Here is a 22,802-nt window from a genome sequence, read left to right as displayed (position 1 = left end):
ATCGTAAAGAACGTCGAATAAACTCAGAGAGAAAAACCCGTAAGCGAGTATTCCGATGGAAAAGAGCGCCGTAAGTAAGAGGAGAAACGCCGTTTTATCTGACATGCAAAGGAGTGTGGGAGAGAAGACTTGAGAGAGAGAGAGAGAGAGAGAGAGAGAGAGAGAGAGAGAGAGAGAAGGAGATGGATAAGAGTACATAGTTTGTCGCGGACTCTGATTTTCTCCGACACGACGCCGCGAGCAAGCACATAATGTGCTTCTAATAATCAAGATGTAAGCTTGCAGAGAGAGATGTGTACATAGTCGAATTCTGGGGTCTTTCCTCGGGGCTATTATTTTTTTAATAATTAAATGTATGCGCGAATTTATTAATTTCTATAAAATTTATATTATAAATCGATGAAAATGTGCTTTGTTCAATTAGGAACGCTTCAGGAAGCTATCAGTCTCTTATAAAATTTCAATGCGGCTACCTCTCGCCTTTCGATCGATTTTGAAGGGACGAAAAAAATCGAGATGCGTTGCACATCACGCTTTTATATCTCGTAAATCGTGAATGCGTGTATCGTATTCTATCCATATTCTCCATCAGCTGCACCGTCCATCAGCCATCAACGGAGGATATCGCCTGCGAATGGGCACGCGCAGCGTTAACGATGCGAATAACTAACTGGCGAAAAAAAAGGCGGGTAAATAAAATCAATCGGCGACCTGATGGCCAGCGAGACGGCAATCGAAACCCGTTCGGCCGGCGCGATGGAAACGCGTGCGGCGACGATATCAATCTGGCGCACAAGCCAGTCGATCCTTTTTTGCGCGCGCCGTCGTCCTTTCCTCTTTTTTTTTTCCTTTTTTATTTGTTTTTTTTCACCACAACGAACGATAATGCGACCGCGTCGGAAACGCATGCGGCTCGATGAGCGTCGCTGTACCTCCGGGGATCGTTTATCTCGTTTTCGCGTGTGACACGCCATAAAGCAAGGGAGAAGTGTGCTCGACGATAAATGCCCGGCTAAACGACGGCGTTCAGCGATTCGTCATCGCGCCTCGTTTTTGACTCTCCAGCGCGCGTTCTCTTTCCCATCCGCGCGCGCGGATATGCACGCCCGAATCTCGTACGCTAAATCACACGTACGTGTAACACGAAATCGGTTTTACGACTTGAATCGATCTCATTGGTGAATTCGAGTGTCATCCCGTCGCGCGCGAGAGAGACGTAACGCCGTACGACTCCCCCGGGGGCAATTATAGCAGCGCGGATTTGTAGTACCGGGAGCAATTGCCGCAGCGAAACGATGATGTCGCGCGTCACGAGTCATCGCGAGACGTCGCGATATCGGGAGCAGACCCCGAGAAACGACAATGTCGCTGCCAAGTCGAGGTTGTATTCCAGTGACATTAAGTGATACATTAACGCATCGTCCCCCCTCGCTGGAAGCGGCATGATAAAGCGTCGTAACGCCCGACGGTGCTTCAGTTAATAACAGCCAGGCACACTTGGAGGTTTGCTGTGTTTATACACAGATAATATCGTTGCTGTACCTAATAGCAGCAAGTCGTTAACCACCTTATCCTTCTTGCTTTTCCCCGTTACTCGCCGTGTTTTCTTTCACAGGCGACAAGACGCGAGCAATTTTCGTTAAAAGGTGCGCGACGAACCGTGAAATTGCGATTCTGACGCGAAGAAAAGCGGCTATAATTGACGCGCTAACCGGCCGGGTTTATCACGTCGATAATACGATCCGTAACAAGAACGGAGTCTTCTTGCCGTATATACATCTAATTTCAAGTAGCTTATTTACAGCTTCGTAAAAGTGTCATTTTTTCTGAATCTGCTTGATGCATTTGCAATATGGTCAAACCCAGATAGCACAGAGAGTTGAAAAATAACTCAGTTGTATATCGTTAGTTCCGAGTTCATTTTCAGATGCAAAAAGAATTCTGTTTCTAAAAATTCTGAAAAAGAATTCTTTTTGCACCCGAAAATGGACTCAGATCTGATGACATGTGACTGAATATACAAATGAATTCTTTTTGAACCTTGTGTGCTATTTGAGGATAAAATAGACCCGAAGAGTTTCCTGGCAGGTAAAATTATTCATTCGATCTCTCTGTGACTATCGATTGCTGCAAGTCAAACAATAACGCAATAGAACGATATTAACGAATTTACGATATTACGTTGAGATACGGCTATCACATCGAACCGTTGACGTCCGTAACTAGCGGCTGATTTAATCGCGGGCGTTTCTACTGTTCGCCGGCTGACCCGAACTGCCGTTAAACTACTGCGCTCCGCTTCGTCGCTTCACTCTGCTCGTCCGGATCGATTCTTTTAGTTCGATTATTTTTCATACATGAAAGTTAAAACAAAAATATTTTACTTTGTACAAAATGGAACAAGGATTCTTTGAAAATTCCGTATTAAAAGGAACATTATAATTATTCTAACTATAATCAAAATCACATTAAATTTGATTGTCTAATATAATTACAAATTTATTTAACAGCATAATATTTATATTATTTATCTTTTGGAAATTGAAAGACGAATAAAATCGCGACTCACGAATGTGCCACGACATTTGACATTTCATCTCGGTGTAAAATTTACATAAATTCACAATAGTAGAATATAATATAGTTATAATGTCTTTATATTCTTTTTCACATCGTTCAGAAATACGCACAGAAACCGGCCTATTCAGCAATTTTATAGTGACTTATAGAAGAACGTATTGTGATTGTATGTATCTCAATGTATGCAAAGTGCCATCGGAAAACTCAATACGGCAAAGGGGAGGTCGCGATACGCCTGGCGTCATATGATAAGCAATTTTAAAATGGCTCGCGGAGTATTATTTCGGGAATTTACGTTTGTAATATCGATGCGTACGCACGCATAAATGCGCAGAATCGCGCCACTTTAAATATATATCTTGCAACGATCTACGCGCGAGTGCAACAAAATCTTAATAATCTTAATAAATGCACGCCTTAAAAATGCAAACAACGATGCAGCGCAATTAGCTTAAAAATCGATAGAAATATAATTTTTCTTTAATCAAAAATCGAATCAAAAGGAATATCATGCGTATATTTCTGTCCCCGTTGAAGCGAGAATAAAACTCGCGGTTTTTTTTCCTCTTGCGTTGCGAAATAACTAAACAGCATTCTGTTCTTGACAAGAACGACGAAAGTTGTATCGCCGATTCGCGAAAATGCGAATTTTTGCGATGACATTTGTTTGCCACGGCTGAAACAGTTAAGTCTTCTCTAGTTTTTCGCAAGTTTTTGGCGGATTCGCATCTTCCCACATTTCCCGCGAAGTTAACGGTAGCACTTTGTCGCCGATTTCCTCCGGGAGTTCGAGTTTTATGGACGCAATGTAAATTCCCCGCCAACACGGGGGTGCTCTATTTGGAAATGTCATTCGTAAATTGTATCGCGCAAAAATCATTCGTGTTATTGCCTGCGTTTTTCAAGTCCGGTATGCGCAGCCTATAAAATCGGTCGAGAAGTTTTCTGAAGACTGCATCAAATTAAATTTTATCAGATTGCTTTACGGCGAACTTTTCATATAGATTGCTTTCGACATAAAATTAAACAGTTAATTATGATTATTTCTGCATGTGTATATAGATGTGATATTAAAATTTTCCGTAGAAAATCATTTTTTAATGCTACGATAAAATTGGACTAAAATATTTCGATAAAGTAAATTGCTTTACGTACCTAATTCCAAAGCTTATTATTATCAACGCGTGAATTTATGACAATTTTTTTAACAGTTTATATTGAGATATTATTACATAATTATGAAATTGCTGAAAATTTGAACGATGTGTTTGCTTCCACGAATTCAATGAATCCCGACAGAATATTCAATTTTATCATACAATTACGTTTTAAAATGGACACGATTATACTGACGGGCGTTTACGAAATTATTAATTCGATGTACAATTAATTAACGAGATGTAGACGTGATTCCCGTTAAACGGACCATCACCGTGAAACGCCGGTTAGCAAACGAATTTCATTTTTGTCTGTATCCCGCTTGAAATTGGACATCCATCGGGACAGTTGCTAATGGACGTATAATTTCGTCACCGCGCCGTAGGGACGGGAGGAAAGAAAAATTGCCACTGGCAGAAGACAAAGGCGTTTAAATATTCAGGAGTCATCTTGAATACCTAGACGAATGCCATTCTGTTCCGTGACAAACGGAATTTTTTTTTTTTGAGACAAAAAAATTGCTGTCGACGTAAATGACAAGTACAATTAACGTCTCGTTCGATAGTTGTGGGAAAAATAATTTATATAAATAATTAGAGAGAGAGAGTAGGTCCTGATTAAAAGATGAATATCTTTATGCTTGACACATATGATTTTTGTCAGCCATTATTAATTTTTACAGCATAAATAATATTTATTTTTATTGCTCACACAGTTGAGTTTAACCTTTAATTTTTTATACTGCATATCAACTAGCTGACAAATTAGTTATTAATAACAAATTTTAACTGTTATGCGCAAATAATTTTTCGTAAAGTTCTGTAATAAAAATTTAAATAGTTTGTTAATAATTTTATTTAAAAAAGAATTATTTTAAATTTAAATTTAAAAAGAGATATTAATTCTCGTTTAGATCAAAAAATGGTAATTAGGATTTTTATGTATTATTATCGTAAATGTAGAGAAAAGAGCTAGCAGTCAAATTACAGTTTTTAGAACCTCCAAGCCGACAACGATCGATCTTCCGAAAAATAACTTGTCGTTAGTATGCAAAAACTAGATGGGAAGGGGATTGTCATCAAAACCGGAATGAAACTGATAACCAGCCTTCCACATTATTCTCTGCTCCAACATAATGGACTGGCATTCTCGCTCTTATTCTTATGAAACAACCGCGCCGGGATGAGAACCGGGTTTTTGCGCGAAAACGATACCCTAGTAATACTGTCTGAAACAGCTATTAATATTGTCGTGACCCTGCTAATTTCCTTTGGCCGTATCCATTTCTCACTCTACATTAACCACATTCCCTTATGATGCTTAGCAACGTAGATCTCCCTTTTAAGAGAGGGGAAAACAAGTAAGAAGAAACACGAACACCAAAAGAAGTTTGTGCGCCTTTTCGCAATCTCATGATCCCCCAAATAATCTTCGAAACGATCAAAACGATATACTTTTCTCACGATCCTCCAAATAATCGTTGAAAAGATCAAAACTATCATACTTTTCTTGATAAACGATTAACAAGAAATGCCAACTTTAATGAAACAGATTCGGTTGTAAGTAAGTGCGTCTTAAATCTGTATCACTCTTTATATATCACCTTCCTTATGTTTCAGAATAAAAAGCATTCCCGACGTTTAGCATAATGGCACACTTAACTAGCGAGCTATTAATTCTCGCAAAACCGACTCGCGCAGAGGTCACGCGATAAAATATATAGCAGGTAAAGTTTCGCCGGGACACATCTTTGACCTACGATCCTCTCGACGGCTGCGGGGTTTTCCTTCGAGCACTCACCGCGCCATTTGACTTCTTCCCCTTTTCTTCGAAGTTTTCTTTCTAAAAAGACTTCCAACATCCACTCTGTATTCAGTGACCTTTCGCCCAGCATTCGTCAGCGCTGGAAACACGAGGTACTTCGTATTTTACTTAAATGTGCTTTAAACTCGTTAGGACAACAAGCCATTGATGAGGACTCCGTCATCAAAGAGCTACGAAAACGTAGATGTTTAATTCTCTCGTTTCTTCTTAATGAATAGTGCGCTGCTCCAGGGCCGATAATAAACATTACGAAGTACGAGAAATCTGATTTCCCTCTCCCCCCTCCCGCGCAATCTCGAGGTGTCGTATTTTATTTGACTGTGCTCCCGTTTCAAATTGTGTACAATTAAATTATACATTTCCGCAAATATTTTGCATGCAATATATTGATTTCGTTCCCTACTCTCGTAAATACTTCACTGTATACAGATGAAGTTTTTCGTCTTGATTAAAGGCCGTACGATTGATTTCGTAAATTGTGATTTAATTCGTATCTTACCGTAATTGTTAGACGGCGGACGATATTAATGACTCCGACTGAACTTCGACGGAGGGAGAGCGCGATATACGGCGCGGACACGGCAAAGGAATAAAGCGCCGCAGCAAAGATCTTTTGAAATATCATTGCGAGATACCGACTCACGTTCCTTGATATTTCATCCGGATCCGGTATCCAGTAATGCATCCGCGGATCTCCGAGTATGCTTTGATATTACGTCAACCATGATGCTCATGACGGTTTGCTATTAATTGCACAATAGAATTTTTCCGTCGAATAAGCAACCATTATTTGCATAATTTCCGTTGTTATCTCGTGTCTGCGTTTTAAACACTTGACGTGTAATGAATGACGTAAAAGACAGACGAGGTTATATGACCAGTATCAGTTTAACGCTTACAATAAGTACAAAAAATATATGCAGAAATCTACATATATATATTATATATATATATATGTATAGAATATATTATCGTCCACGCGCGCGAAAAATCGCGAGCATTTTTATTCAAAGTGCAACGTTCTGATGAAAGAATCCTCCGTCTCACTGATACCGCACGTAGACGTGTTACTTAATTAATAACAGAAATGCCAGACGCGTAATGAATCGACTTAGCCGAATAATTAAAGCCGGCAGAACGTTTCGCGGGAGCCGAGTTGTCTCGATCGTAAAGCCGGCATAAATATTCAAAACTTCTCACTGGCACTGGGTGCCGGGGCGAGGCGCCTAAGCTCGTAAGGCGAGATTGCGTTTCGATAACGCTTAATGCCGCAACAGCGGCAATTATGAACGATCAATTGTCGCGGGACGCGGGGGCACTCTGCTCCCCCGGGAATCTCCGTGAGAGAGAACGTTCGTTGTTTTACAACGCGGCCTCGCCCTCGTGCCCCGTGACGCGAAGTGTTAAATAGGGCACACACCGTTTTAATCAAATGTTTGATCGGCGGATTTACAATCAAACGGGGAGCGAGGAGCGTGAGTCGAATCGAGTACATTCATTCCGTTTGCCTATCCCATCGAAATACACCGCGACACCTCTATCGGACACGTCGGGGCTGCAGGGGAACGTTACCTCTGTCGGATTAATTTACGTTAAATCGAGACTGATGGTCCCGTGCTTGGTGCGTAACGTCAAAAGAAAACGGGTGATTTAAATTATCTTGTCGATCTCTATTTCAATTTACTCCCGTTATTTAGGGGGCACTAGCGTTATGAGTTCAGTTTACTGTCGCAGTTTATTTTGTAATTTGTGACACACGAGAAAAGCACGGTTGTTAATTTTAACTTCGTCACACGTTTGTCTCGTGACTTTTTCCGAGACGTTGAAACGTTCTCGCTCCTCAAGAAAGTAATCTTGGTTTAAACCTGAAGAAGGATCTCGAAATTTCAATTCGCAGACATTTCTATTCTCATGGATCTTGTTACAATTCCCATAGGACCTCGATGATAATTAATATCAACTTAATATTCAGTCAACAATAAAATTTAAACGAATTTAATGTATGTAAGAGTTCAGTTTCTATATTTGAAATATTTTTTGGATTTTATAGAGTATATTAATTTGCTAAATAGGGATAAATTTACTGTGCGCGATGCAATTTTCGAAAAATTACATAGCCGTTAGGTAAATATATTCAAGAACGTTAATAGCTTAAGTCGATCGTTTAAAGTAGATATAAGAGAGGCGCCGTGCCCTATAAATTCTTTTATAAACACGAGACAAGAATAATAATTGAATTTTAAAGTTGCACGCCTATTCTCGTCTAAGCCGGGAGCATTCGGATATGTCGATGTATTTCCGTGTATCAATATTTTACTTCACTCAAAAGTATCGGATGGCATAAGACATATGCTTTTCGAAGACAGAATCGACGCGTTTCCTTCTCGAGATATTCTGTGCCAGTAAAAGTGCCCCTCGTATCCAATACCTTGAATTCCTACTCACGAAATGAAGGAAGCATCTGGAGTCGCGTCCCGCATTCGAACAGCAGATTGAAATGTCTTCGTTTTCTTATATTTTCGGTAGCTCAGCAAAATTACGAGAAATGCAATCTTGCTTGCTCTATTTAATAACATCTTAAGCACGATACAACTGTTTGATGACACAACTCAATGACATTGAGCTACGTGTCGTCGTGATTGATGAATGGAATTTCGCCTCAGATTACACGTTTGGTTCTCGACGCGGTGACATTGACTGGAACAGCGAATAACTGGAACAACGGTCGCTTGTAAGTTCGAAAGTCGTTCTCTTTCTCTCCCTCTCTCTGTTCGGACTTACCGTCTGTTTTTGCAACTGACAGACAAACACATTACTCAGCGAGCTACACGGACGCGTCCGCGCGTGTATGCAGACGATGCAGACCTTCCGTTTTATGATGCGGAATCGGGCGTCTGATAAAGTGCGCACAGTGCATCACTTTAGATGCACCTGCCGCGCTTTTATTAACTCTTTCGATATAAAGTTTTTATCCCTTCTCGCACCGAGAGAACATCTAGAAGATATTGATTATTCCCTCGCCAATAATTTCGTTTTCTGTTTATATATCGACCATTCCACAATAACATGATTGGAAAATCGAATCATGATTTAAAAAGTACTATACCGTACCGAAATATAAATCTTGTCTTAAAATTTGTATATCTTTTAGGATAAGATCGATGATACATATTATCTTACGTGTAAATATCATTTTACATATTTCAGTTTGGAGATCCTCTTCGTTTCGCAAGACAATGTTTCGGCGTTTTACTTTATCGTTTATTAGGGAAATCATTAAATCAATTACGGCGAGTTAGCAAAGTCGAGAACAAGTGAAGGTGCCTGATAAAATAATTTGCTCGTTTTGAGACGTCACGTCACGGCGTTCCCCGAGCGAAATTGTTTTCGTCGAAGGGCAGAGGAAGCGAGCCGCATTAAAATGTCGAAGGTGTCTCGACGTCTTCGCGGTCTCGTCGTCGCCGTGTGACGGCAGCGTATCGTTTCCGTGGCGGTTAAAATGCATCGAAGCATATCGCCGATAAGCATAGCGAGCTGGCATACTTTCAGAATGTCCACCTCACGAGGTGTTACATGTAGATATTATGCGCGGATATTATTTTGAATTGCATATAGATACGCCCGAACGCGCGTGCGTCTTTATGCACACGCAAAAGTAGACGGCAGCGCGTCCGACGCGGGATAAAGGGGATGTTTTATGTATAAGATGTCACCGGGGGGTGAAAGGCGAAACATCGCGGAAGGAAGGAAGAATGCAACAGAGAAGCCGAGAAAGCGGCATCGCGTCCGAGGAAAACGAACTCGACGGAGCGCGAAGCCGCGAAAAAGCGGAACTGCAAGTCGGATGGGATTGTCGGCGAGCTGTGCAGAATAGACGTGGACGTAGCATTTCTTTTCTAAAAGGACAACGATGTAACTGTAGCGTAGAGTACTCTTCATCAATCATACAGCCAATCGCATATTTTTTTAAATAAACTGTTCTTAATCTTTAATATCTACCTATAATTAAATATTAAATTAAAAAATGGAATTTTATTAGATGATTGATTGAAAAGAAAGAGGGAAAAAAAGATTGATTGATTCATAATTAAAAGAAACAAAGAGATAGATAGGTAGATAGAAGATTTATTATTGTTCTATAACAATTTACAAAATAGAAAAGAAGAAATAAATGGAAATAATTTATACAAAATAAAAGATGAAAGAGAGAGAGAGAGAGAGAGAGAGAGCAAACTTAAAACTTTGAAAATTTATCCATTTTACAAAACATAGTGAGACCTTTACAGTGTAAAATATTTAAAAGGTACGCTATAAAAAAAACATACTTTCAAACTGAACAGAGAGAAAGAGAAAGAGAAATGCTCTTTGATATTACTTTCAGAATCTTGAGGTTAAAATAAGACTTTTATATTTTTCTGCTCAATGTATCCTATTTTTAGTTCAGGATCCCATCGTGTTGGCTTTCAAAGAGAACCAACCACCTCCCTGTTAAGTTATTGAAAGTAGAAAAACGAATATTCTCAAGAATGTTCTAATCTATCCGTTTGAACGCAAACGCGACTGAGGATATTTTCTTTATTTTGCAAGTAGAAATTCGAGTGCAAAGTATCGAGTGCGAAAGCACTTTTACCGCCAGGATATCTGAAGGGCGCATCGATTCTACCTTCAAGAAGTATACGCCAGCAGATACTCTTGAGTGAAGTTAAAATATTGATACTCGGAAACGTATCGATATTTTTGAATTTTATTATTTTGTAACAGATATACTTATATATAACTATAATATTCAGTTATTTTTTACCATTATAGAAATATTTATAAGACACGGAATCTAATATCTACTTTAAATAATCGACAATTAACGTTCTCGAATATGTTTATCTGAAGAAGAATTATAAAACTTTGAAAATGGCAGCGCACGGTATATGTGCATACACACACGCGCACGCGCGCGATACGCATAACCAGAAAATTTATCCCTTTCCTTGTAAAATTTTACAAATTTAAAATCAGTTTCGACTTCAACCTGCGGTTTTAGCCAAAGTGCGACGCGGATAATTTATGTTCCGCGTATCGTCCCTCATATTTCATGCCGCGAACGGAGGGGCGCAAAGGATTTTTCTCCCCCTCCCCCCTCTTTCCCCCTGCCGCTCCGCCACTTTTCCTAATACCAAGCGGGTTCGCCAAACCCGCGATATTTCACGGCTGTTATGCAGCCGCGCGTCATTTCAATTTCTGTCACGGTTGTTGCCCTCGCGCGTACGTTTCGGCCCGCGAACCGGCCGAACAAACGGGCGCGCGCGCGCGCGTGTGATTTACAGCTTAATATCTCGCGGGCATCTCGTACGCAGCGAGGACTGGCGTTCATTGTCAGCCGAGAGTAATCAGGTGGCGGGCATTAAGTCCGTACATTATTATATCCGACCGCATTACATTTTGCCGTTACGAGCCAACGCGCTTTTTCACATTCAGATTGCGTACATTTTCACACGCGCGAACGATATTTATCGTGGCCAGATGTAAAATTCTTCTACGTCACGTGCGAGTTTTTGTGAGCGGCAGCTCACAATTCTGCTCAACCGGCAGGGGTGCTGTGCAAATTTTATCTCTTCGCCACGTTTACGGTGTTTGTGCAACCGCGCGCTGTGCGTTTCCCGGCTTCTTTCTACCACTGCTATTTTATTTCCCAGCAATTCCTTAGGAAACTGAATAATGAGCGCGAGCAGGTATTCAATTTAGCGAGGAATACCACCGGCAACGATGTAAGGATCTCCCGCGGCTGCCTAGATTAATGGCGTTGGGCGCGCGTACGCGGACGGAAAGGTTGCCTCTCTGCCGAAGTTCAGTTTATTCCGAACGAAATTTTATTTGTTGCTGCCCGAAGTTACGGAGGAAAAAGTTGCGGGGGAGTCTGTAAACGCCGGGCTTTCGCGAACGTCGGTTAATTTTAGCTTCAGTTCCGAAAAAACGTATACTGGAGAATTGGTTAAACTATAAGGTTGAAGCTAACCGACGTAAAACTGGCTTCCCTGATGGAACCGAAAATAAATTCCTATGCGGTGCGCATGACATCTCATAATCCGCGCGATATATTTCACCGAACGTTAAAGAAACCGTACCGCGGAATTTTGCAGGCGGTTGATTTATGTGCAATCTGAAAAAGCCTCTATAAACAAACGACCGTGTCGTACGCACATGCACAGCTGTTGGCGCACCATGTAATGTTAAATTATGGCACTTACGCCAATATGATCGGGTAACAGCTGTGATTTGGACAATGGACGCGCCGGCGTGGCCCGCCGGCGGGCGAGAATTCGATCGTTTTCACCTTACGTGAGACACTATATATCTTGCACCGTTCACCCTATACCCTACACGGTGTCGTACACGGGCGCAGAGATGCCGGGCTATCTGTTCCCTCACGACGGTGATTTTTCCGAGAGCAAACGACAATTTCGGCCGATTCGAAAATCATAAATTCCGGCCACGCCGCGCGCCGCCGCCGCCGCCGATCAAGAGCGGCCGACGAGGGGACGATATATCACGAGTCGAGGAGGGATCGATGCCACGCCGGGGTGTCTCACGTTCTTCCTCCTTCACCGTCGATTCGGCGACGTATAGCGACGACGTAGAAGAAGCATCGCCCGCCCGTTTTCGCGGTGCGAACGAGCCGGGGGTGGGGACGAAAAAACCTCGGGAGCTGCAAACTCGTCGCGGGGAAAATCAAACAAAGTGCGCGCCGGTAATGTCGACGGAGGAAAAAGCAAAGTCGAAAGCGAGAACGGTTTTAGGGAGGGTGAAAATCGAAGGTTATACGCCGCTGCGAATAACAGCGCCGGGCGTCAAAAATATCGCGTGCAAACGAGTGTCTTTCGTGTTTGCGCACGGAGGAAAAGAAGAGGCGTCCGTTCGAGACTCGCGAACAAACGCCGGGAAGACTTCCGAATCAATTCCCTTTCAAGACGTAAAATGGACAAATTAGATTTATGACTTGTAATAATATTTTCGTTTGCACGCGCGGTCCATCCGCGATAGAGCGCGGCTATCATGCCGTAGGAATACAAAAGTGCACAGAAACGCGTTGCATAGAAATTTTATGCAAACAAGTTGCTTGCACTTTTGGAGTCCTGTTTTTCTTTTTCTTTTCTGCGGATGATTTATGGTCTCTCTCTCTCTCTTTCTCTCTTCTTTTCTCTTCAAGGCAACGTATCAGTCGGTATCATCGTAGCGAGCAAAAAATTAAAATCGATCCAGTCGGGCATGGATCGCAATTAAATCGGCAGTGGTTGAATTATAGATGCGCGTGTGCGTATGGATGCGTCCGTGTGGCAATTCCGCCTGTCATCTCGCCGCGCACGCAGTCACGTTCGATGCACAGTTTAAGCGCGCAAACTGTTACATACTTCCGCGCAACGATTTATTGGCTCGAAAACGGCAGGCCGAATTGTTTCCTTTTTTTTTCACTCTTTTTTTTCGCGATAAAAACGCCAGCGCAGAGGCGCGTTATGAAAATCCGATGCGGCAAGCGCTGCGGTGGTCATCGCTCAATTATCGCAGTAAAGTTTCAACCCTTTGCGTCAGAAACGTTGGCTAAATTGGACGCCGCCTCATTACGTTATTTGTTGTAATAACAAAATCGAGAATAGCTGGAACTGCAATTTTTCATTAAACGCAAGAGTATTTTAATATAATTTAATCGTGCATAATAATAATTAACACTTTCGATTATATTTTCTCTTTCAAGAGAGAGAGAGAGAGAGAGAGAGAGAGAGAGAGAGAGAGAGAGAGAGAAAGCGAAGAAGAGAGAGGTGTGAAGCTTTTAGTCATATTTGACGTAAAGCAGGATGTAATTACGCTTGTTTAATATGTTGTAATTATTCCCAATTTGCTTCTCAAAGCTTACTTCACGTGTCGATTATATTACTCAGGGACTCGCTGGTGCACAAAATTGTGGGCAGCGAGCCATAGTGTCGAGTGAATCGCGTTTAATGAAGCGAGCAAAAAAAAACGCGAATAGGGGTACGAGGCATAAAAGCGGCAATTTAGCATTAACAGTGCAGTACGAGTCACGTTTCCGTTTATTTCTCGTCGTGACGCCACGGCGAAAATGAATTCCGAGAAAGCAACTCGCGTTTGAAGAATATAATCCGCTAACAATAAGACTCGATCGTTATACACTGTCATCTCGTTACAACTTATTTATAATATCCGAACACATTTCGATTCTCTCTGAATCCAGAAATTCCAAAGTTCATTCGGGTAAAAGTCGGCCGCGGGAGATGTGCCGATATTAACGAAAATCAGCGGCGTCCGCGATCGAGTCGAGGCCGTCGAGAGACTCGTGAGGAACGACCGCGCGAGATGATGAATCGCGGGAAGAATGTGGGCGATGTGGGGAGGAAAAACGTGCTCCATTTTCCGGCGGGGCGATCGCAGCTCAGAAAAAACCGGCCCGTGACCCGATCTCGCTCCTGCATGGAACTCCTGACCGTGCACGTCAGCTGTGCGTGCCACGTCTCGAATGTTCGCCGATTTATCATTCTGACCTTTGTCGGGATCTTTATGTAGTAAAAAGAATAGCCGAATAAACGAAAAGTGATTCGGGAAGACATTTCCGCTTAGCTTCCCCGAGACGTGATTGAACGGCGACTCGAAAAGATTGGAATAATAACTTTGAGATTCTGTTTGTTTCTGAGTCGTTTAATTCAACGCTGTTGAAAATTTTTAGATTATTACAGCTGATTATTCTTCCTCACTTTGAAGTCGATTATAAAGCAGAATCAATGGCTAATTTTGTTAACGAGACTAATATGACTTCTGCAGCGACGTACAAAATGTTAAAGTAGAAAATCCAATGATTCATTATCAAAGCTGTGAGTCTCTGCTCAACGTTGATTAAAATCCCGCGGTTTTGCAGAGTTGTTGCGCACAAAGAAACACGAGTTTCACCCTTTTCTTTCTCTTTAATTCTCTTTAATGAGAAAGCCCGATACGCAAACCGCCCGGCGAAATCCATGCACAAATAAGAGCTAATCAGAAATCAACGGTAAAGCTTTGAATGTAACTCGCTTCGCGAGTATCCTCGAACGGGGTTGCTTACTCAAGAATAACGGGGTTCGATTCTCTCTTTGCGAGGAATCGAAATCATTTTCAAACGGAAATTGCGGAAAGCCCGGCGGTCGTTTAGATCCAAGATAACATTTCGGCAATAGCATTATTCGGTGAACTTAAATGAATACTATAAGGATACAAGATTGTGTGATTCGGCACGTATGGGTATCGCTAATAGAAGAACTTTCCGAAATTGTTTGCAAAGCGTGGAAGCAATTAAAATTATTCGCAAGCAATTAAAAAGAACTGATAGAATTCGTCATTCGTAAATTTCGAGTATATCTGTAAAAAAAATTCGCGTCCGTTAGAAACGCAACACCCGCATTTAACCTGACTCTCGTATATATCGCGCCGGTACGGAAATGCGGTAATTATGAAAACGGTCACGCTTCCCGTGATAAGGAAGATTCGCGAACGACCGTGACTCTTAAGTCGGCGAGAGATCAGCCGTAAATTCGCCTTGGCACCTTTCTGCGATCTTTCCCCGCCGCTAATAATCAAGGACAATAGAGATAATGCTTTATATATATTGTCGTCGGGGATGAAAAGGCGCGCAAGCTTTCCGTTAACTTCGTACCGCTCGTTTCATTCGATCCCGCACGATTTTCGCCGGTGGACGAATATTAAAGCCTTCGCGCCCACAAAACCGAAATATATACCGCCGCCATCCAATCTCTATGCAGATGCGAGACGAGCACGTCGCGTCGGATCGTGGGCGAGGGGAGAAAAAAAAGTGTGCCATCGAACGGCAGATAAAGAGAGCAGCCATTCGATTTCGGTGGCAAAGCCAACCTGGCTGAGTGAATCCCTGTATTCCTCCTCCGTCGTTTTCGGTACCGTCAAATTTATCTGCCGGTACTTTCGTCAGCGCTCTGGGGCGTGAGTGTTTTTGAAACAGAAAATCCGAAGAAAATAGAAATATTGTTGAAGACTTTTCGGCAGGCAGAAATAGTCGCGCGATCGCGAAGATATAACGTGGAAAAACTGCTGACTGTTTTAGATTGCTCCACCAACGAAACGAGTCGAATGCGGGACGCCTATATTTTTAATCGAGAAATAGATAGGGCGATTATGTTACCGAGCGAGCTTACGACGGTACAGAAATAATTGTTATCGAGATATATCCATTCTATCATATCATAGAAACTGGCCGCGATATAAAACTGATTACAGGAATCACGATCATAACACTCAGGTATTCCCGTCGAATCAAGGCTCTTCATATAATATAAATAGTCTCATAATAGTATGTACTTCTGAAACGTGAGAAGTGTATCCGGCGTTAATAAGTAACAATCGCAGCGCAAACGCGAATGTCTTTCGTTATTTAAAAGATTATTTTTACGACGAAAATGGCATCGGCGAGCTCAGGAGAGTTAACAGGAGTTAATAACTAACGCAGCTTCTTCATCGTAAGACTGAGCAAATAGAATTTTTTAAAAATCCTCGAACAATTTTTCCTCGGCGTAATAAGACAATTTTCATTAACAAGAACGTCACAGGCTAACAAGAAATATCAATCTCAACTATTAAAACTTTCGAACAAGAACTTAAAGACACCGGAGACTATGGCGAGCCATTAAAAATCGATTCCATAGAAAATAACTCTTGCTACGAATTGTTGAACATGAATAGCTGCATTTTATGAATAGCTACAAATGCGGTCTAGACATTCTTTGTTTTTGGACAAATGTGTTGTGCAAACGAAATTCACGTTGGGAAATTTCAGAATAGAGCCTTTGTTTAATTTATTAGACAATCAGCAGGAAAGCTGTTATTTAAATATGAAATCATTCTGATGCTTCGCTTTTGCAACACTTGAATTTCAAACTTTATTCCGTGTTACTCTGGTTTTAACGCGATTCGAGATAATTACACGTCCATTGCGCGTTAATGGTACATTGGGGCGATGGCGATCGGTTTTTACCGACGTGATGGATCAAATAATTGGATCGAATTCAAAAACATTAAACGTGCCAAAAGTTTTGCACACCAGCTAATTACTGATACTGTGGATTTTCGAGAAGGATAAAACTAATCGAGAGAGAGAGAGAGAGAGAGAGAGAGAGGGCTTCTAGGAGAAAGGCGTATAGATACAAGTCTGTCACAGTCGATAACAGCAGCTAAATGTTAATTAATACGACGTAACATATGCAACTGGCATATGTTGCACTAATTTGAAGGCCAAATCGGAATGCCCAGCGATGCACTAAGGGGGAGCGACGCGGGAGCGCCCGTAATAATGCAGTGCCTGCAGTGAATGCACCTCGACGGCCCGGAGGCATCGAACTCCGCTCGGCCGCCGGGGATTGTTGGCTACCTCGAAATCGAGGAGACCTCGGAGGCTGTCGGTCGCTATCGCGTGCACAGAGAGTATTTAATTTACTGATGTTCAGTTCTCCAGTCCTGCGGAACTCTCTTGAATTCCGTTTCGCCGAGAAATAACCGGCGAAACGGAATTCAAATTACCGCGAGATCGATGGTTGTTTGTCGATCGTGATCGAAACACGATGACACGGATCAAGTCTTTTTTACGCCCTCTTTTGCTTCGTTGCTTCTTCGGGAAGAATGAGGGTTTACACAACAACAAGATCGAAAGGGAAGGGAGACTGAGATTGATATGGTTGTGACGTTTCGCGATATAATTCGAGCTTTTGATTGTGGCATGTACACACAAAGGGAATTGGCGTGCCAAAGAAAATTATATAAATATTCATTTGCAAGATAATAAACAGAGAATCAAGGTAATTAATATTTTGTGAACGTGACGTCAAATCTCATCTGCCCTGTTAGCTGACTAATGACCCTTCCATTTTCATTCTATTGAAACGGGATCGTGAATGATAACTCGAGAATCGTTACTGGATTTCTTTGAACTGCGTGTCACTCCCGTCTGCGATTCAGTGTGCGAGCTTTCATGCCCGCAACACGGAAAACGAAATAAGAAGGGAATGAACCGGGAAAGCGAAGAAAGACGGAGACAAGCCGGGAAGGAGGGATTCGTCGCGGATGAGCGCAGATCTCACTTAGCTCGACAAAGGGTTCCCTGTCGTTATGCTGATTAGATCGTACCGTTTTATTAAGACGGCGGATGTAAACTTCGAGATTCATGGAGTCGCGAGGAAACGGCTTCCGTGCCGTTTCACTCTGCGGAGTTTCCAATCGTCTCCCATTGTCGCAGACGCGGACGGACCATCGTCGACCTCTATGCCACCTCGCTTCCCGATTTCCGTTCCGTGGAAGCGAAACGTTCGGGGCAAATTCCAGGAGATTTAAGGAGATTTTATTACGCGCAGAAATCTCATTTGCGTTCTAAATCTACGTACATAGGCCATTGATCCCCTTATTCGAATCGCGAAGTAATATCGGTTGCGTTCCTCGCTCGAATAAATTCCTCGACTTCACTCCCTCGTTTCTGGCTTAGCCGATTTTACATTTCGATGTGACGCAGACGTTTTCCCACTCCCCTTACATTTACATCGTATAAATTCTCCGTATAATAAAATATTCAAGATAATGAGGACGGATGAGCATTAATTAGGCAGCGAAGCTGCGGTTGTTCTGAACAAATTACAAGGCGAAATTATATGTATCGAGTAGAGGCTTCATTTCCATCTGGCGCCGACATTGTGTTCTCTGTTGTGCGATGAGCGGGAAGGATCGAAAGATTTAATAATGCGGTTTTACGTCGTCGGGGAGGGGAGGGAAGAACTCGGCCATGCATCACCAGGAGGCAGGTAAGTTCTCGGAAATATGGAGCTTGGTTATTTCATAAATTATTTCATTGCACGCGGAGAGAAAAGCGCAAACACTCGCAATATACAGTTGATGCAGAAAATGAGAAGCGGTACATGAATCATTTACGTACCTAATGTGTATCTCACCTAGATTCGCATTAACGAATTAAAACCGTACCGCTTTAAATTAGGTAGATATTTTTTAATATGAATTCACATCGCGGACTCCGTGCGTTCGAATAAAGTAGTGTATAACTAAATTCGGTAATTGAATATTAAAAATTTTCAGTGAAACATTAAAAATGTTTGAATGTTACTAATTGATGATTTTGTATCTCGAATTTCGTGTCGTCAGTTGTATATTAAGGCAGTACAATTCTTTAGATATTTATGACCCTATCGCAAGTACTTCCCCACGCCGCGGAGAACGCGTGTTACTTTCCTTTTAGAAATTCCTACGGCAGCGTGACGCGATATATATACCGAACTTCTTCGCGGTAGCCGAGGAGAAGCCGGGAGGTTTTCTGGCGAGCGGACGTGCAAGCTTGCAGAAGACTCTCGAGCCAATTTGCGCGGACTCATCTCATAAATCCGACATCGGCGAGTCGCGCCGAGAGGTAAATAACGTCGTTATAGGCGACTCTGGAAGAGTGTCAAGTGATCGTTGGCGCCGCATCGACGCCTATTTTCGCAAAAGAAATATTTATCTTTTCACGAAATACTCGAATTTCAGCGAGTGTTTCGACTACTCTCCACAATTTTGGACCGTGGTAGGGAACTGTATGAGCATGATTTTTATTTTCTTGACAGCATTTGGCAGCGTTCACGGATAAGATTGTGTCGGCGTACGCAATCATATTCTACGGAATGTTTGGCATCGCTTCATTTGGTGAATTGAATGGAAAAATAATGTGCAAGTTGTACTTACGATGCACCATTGGTCCGGGGATGGGCACTCCATCAGCATGTGTGAGGTGTAATTAATGCACGGTGTAATGCTGCCAACTCCCTCGTTGTACTGTCCGCATTTGTAACATCTAATACCGTGCGCGACACCTGCGACACATTATATAACATTTAATTGTCAAGTAAAATCGCATATGGGAAGCGCGCCCGCGCCGCCGCAAGAATAATCCGGAATAGAGAGCTGAGCGACGTGCAATCTGCGATACAAATCGCAATATACATCGCGCGAGGCACGAAAATCTATTTTCCCGACTATCTCCATTCGCGTGGCGTATCGGGGGCGAAAATAATTTGCGACGGCTAAAACGCGCGGCAGATTCGCGATTGGCCCCTCGACGCGACACTCGCGATCCGATTCTTAATTCCGCGCGCGCACGTTATATGTAGGATTCGAAAATTGATGGGATCCATAAAACGCTTAATCGCGCCTCGTAAATGCGAAAACTCGGGCGTTCTGCCCAGCGCATATTCCGCCTCCCCTCCCCCCCCCCTCTGCGCGAGTAATAGCGGCTCGGCTCGTTTCGCGAAGTTGGTCGAGTTTCATAATGCAAGCGACGCGCGCGCGCGCGAGGGAAAGTTTTACCGTGCTTTTTCGCGCTGGACCGATCGAACTCTTTTCGCCGGCGAGTATAATGCGCGTCCGTAAAATCGGGGATTTATGAGGCGGCGCTAAGCGCCGCCGTCGATTCCAGATGAGGCGCTGGCAGGAGGTCGCGGAAGATTCGCCGCTCGCTAGATTAAACTCACTTACCTCTCATGATGAGAGAGAGAGAGAGAGAGAGAGAGAGAGAGAGAGAGAAAGAGAAAGAAAATGAACCAACGAAACAACGCTAAATTTTAAGCACATCTTATATGCATTTTGCTGAACTCTCGGATGCTTCTTATAAATTTAAAATTTACTCAGTTTTCAAGCAACTTCGAAACATTTATATACACATACATTTATTTATTATTGAAAATGATTAACGCGTATAAAACTTTGATATTGTACGCTATTAATGAAAATTTTTCAATAGCCGATAAACTCACTCGGCGAACTCGGCGGACTTGGTCCAATTATTTTTACGTTCACGAAATAAAACTTGCGGCGGTTTTCGGATTGAGCGATTTTCGTAAAAGACGGAAAAGCAAGGAGGGCATAATTAATAGGGGTAATAAAGCCTCTTTAATTTTATCCGTCACAAATTCGCGGTGGGTCCTTCACCGAACTTTAATAGTTCCTAACGCAGTCTGTGAGAAGGAGAGGGGACGTCTCTCTCTCTCTCTTTCTCTCTCTCTCTCTCTCTGTCTTGGCATACGGTCCCCTTGAGAAGTGAACCACCGTGGAACCTCGTTAGAACTTTATGAACTTGCGAGTTCATCCAGGCCGATGTTTCGCAACACTCGCTCGCCGCGAGTGTTGACTCGGTCCTCGACAAAGTATTAAGATCGTCCGTTTGCACACATTTATTTATAACGTCATCATGCATTAAATTGAAACTGTAAGATAGACGGGAAAATGTCAGGCAGTCGGGGAAAGAGATATATGACTCGCGGATAAATCTTATCTGTTCTGTATCTTATCGCAGAGATAGCGTGTTGTACCTATATACGGAATAACAGGATTTTATGTCAAACGTCCTGACTTGTAAACAGGAAGCTCCGCACAAACGTAAAAAGAAAATTGCGTTCCTTATTCTCGCGACCTTATTTCTTTATTGCGGTCCACCACGACGTCTTGTGATGATGTAAAATATATACAATATACGGGGGGAGCGTGGGTTTCGAAATCACGATCGCGCGTAAAGTAGGCCGCAAAAAATGATCCGGTAACAAGAAGTAGAATCTATAGTTCGATCTTAGCGAGATGATGCTATTATATGCGAAATCGCTCTTCAGTTCGAAATGTGAGAGCGGATGGATCAGCATTCGTCTCGCATCAAGGGACCTTTTTGCCTCTGGCAGTGTTTTCCGATCTCCAATAAAATATTTTTGCTGTATCTTGACCGAGCTTCCGCCCCGGGATCGACTCAATAAAGAGGCAACTTTTCCAATTTTCTACGAATCGAACCGTTTTCGGAATTCGATACACCAATCTAGCAAATCCTTGACTCGATTATACGCCGGCCGCGCGCTCCCCCTAATCTCCCGGAAATCGCTTCACTAGTACGCCCGTTGCATATCAATAGACAATAGACATTCAAGACATAATTCAGCAATTAATAATGCCTACGTAACTCAATTCAACGATATAATAGAGTAGACAGAATGGAACATAACTTTATGCGAAAATATACACGCTTGATCCTCTCATCGCGGACCCAAATTGTGCGGTCAACGTTAAACAGAGCAGAGAAATTACAGTGGCGATATAAACTTGAATAAACCCCGTTCCGGTGGTGTTTCACTTCTGGGAGATTGGCGGATCTCTCCTTGCAGTGCAGCGGCGGGAATACGGATAGGATTCTGAAGCGGAATCTGCTTCGCGGGCGAGGAGATTCGGGAGCTTGTGTTTCGCTCAATATTGCGGACACACGCGGCGGCGTGTGTGGCACAGAGATATATCCGCGCCCTCGGCGCGGCGGTGGCGGCGGCGTTTCCTCCCGCCTCGCGCGGCTGCCGCGAGGCGCGTGTTCGGCGGCCGGAGACGCGACACGTAAATTCGACCTCGTTTTCGGGGCGGAGGAAGAAAAATATTGGTAGTAAATTTCACCGAGACGGACGTGCCACCCTGTATCTTCCCGCTCGCTCTCTCGCGCGCGCTAGCGCGCGCGTGCGACCGCGCGCGATTCGGATGATTTATCTCGCCGCTCATTTTTTCGGCGATGCATCGCGCGCGCGCGATAGAACCCGCATTCTCGCCGGATACGGCGCGCAGTATTGATAGCGTGGCCAACGTGCCGAGAGATGTATTTCCCCTGGTTGTCATTATTTCATGAGGGGTTGAGGAGGGGGCGGAAGGGCGAGAGGGTACGCGACCGATGCGATCGGCCCAGTTACCGAAACCGCGTTCGATACTCTGGAGATTGAAACAGTCCTATGCAATTTCACGGACCTCGAAAAATTAATTGTCTTTATATAACGATATTTAAGTTTTATTGTTTTTTTTTTAAATATATATTGTCTACATATTATACCAGAGAAGGAAAGAAGGAAAAAGAGAAAGAGAGAGAAAAAAAGAAATAGCTAAGAGCTAATTAAGTAGAAAAGATGGAAGTTAATTTTATCATTTTTTTGGGGACACGAGAGACACGCTGGCAGGATATAATATGTCAATTAGTTAATGTCAAAAGTTATAACGTTGTCGCAGCGTGTGATGTCATAGCATAATTTTCATGCAATGTGTCAACTATCACGGCGTCACTTTGTCATTAACCATGGTAGAACGTCAAGGTAGTTTACACAAATTTATTCGGCTTTATTATATGCGAACTAAAGGATAGTTGA

The 22,802-nt window shown here is 42.8% G+C and overlaps 1 protein-coding gene across 1 annotated transcript in view; it reads right to left on the bottom strand.

Annotated features, from left to right (window-relative positions):
• The window catches only part of LOC105453216 (lymphocyte antigen 6D), a 67,736-nt gene that overhangs the window by 12,039 nt on the left and 32,895 nt on the right, over positions 1-22,802 (bottom strand). The window contains exon 2 of the mRNA XM_011694977.1: positions 19,339-19,466. Coding sequence (XP_011693279.1) covers positions 19,339-19,466 — 128 coding nt within the window. The remainder of the gene's footprint in view (positions 1-19,338; positions 19,467-22,802) is intronic.

The sequence above is a fragment of the Wasmannia auropunctata genome, unplaced genomic scaffold (assembly GCF_000956235.1).
Source record: "Wasmannia auropunctata unplaced genomic scaffold, wasmannia.A_1.0 LD336001.1, whole genome shotgun sequence".
Classification (NCBI taxonomy): domain Eukaryota; kingdom Metazoa; phylum Arthropoda; class Insecta; order Hymenoptera; family Formicidae; genus Wasmannia; species Wasmannia auropunctata.
Note: the sequence above shows the minus strand (reverse complement) of the source record. Positions and strands in the feature narration are given on the sequence as shown.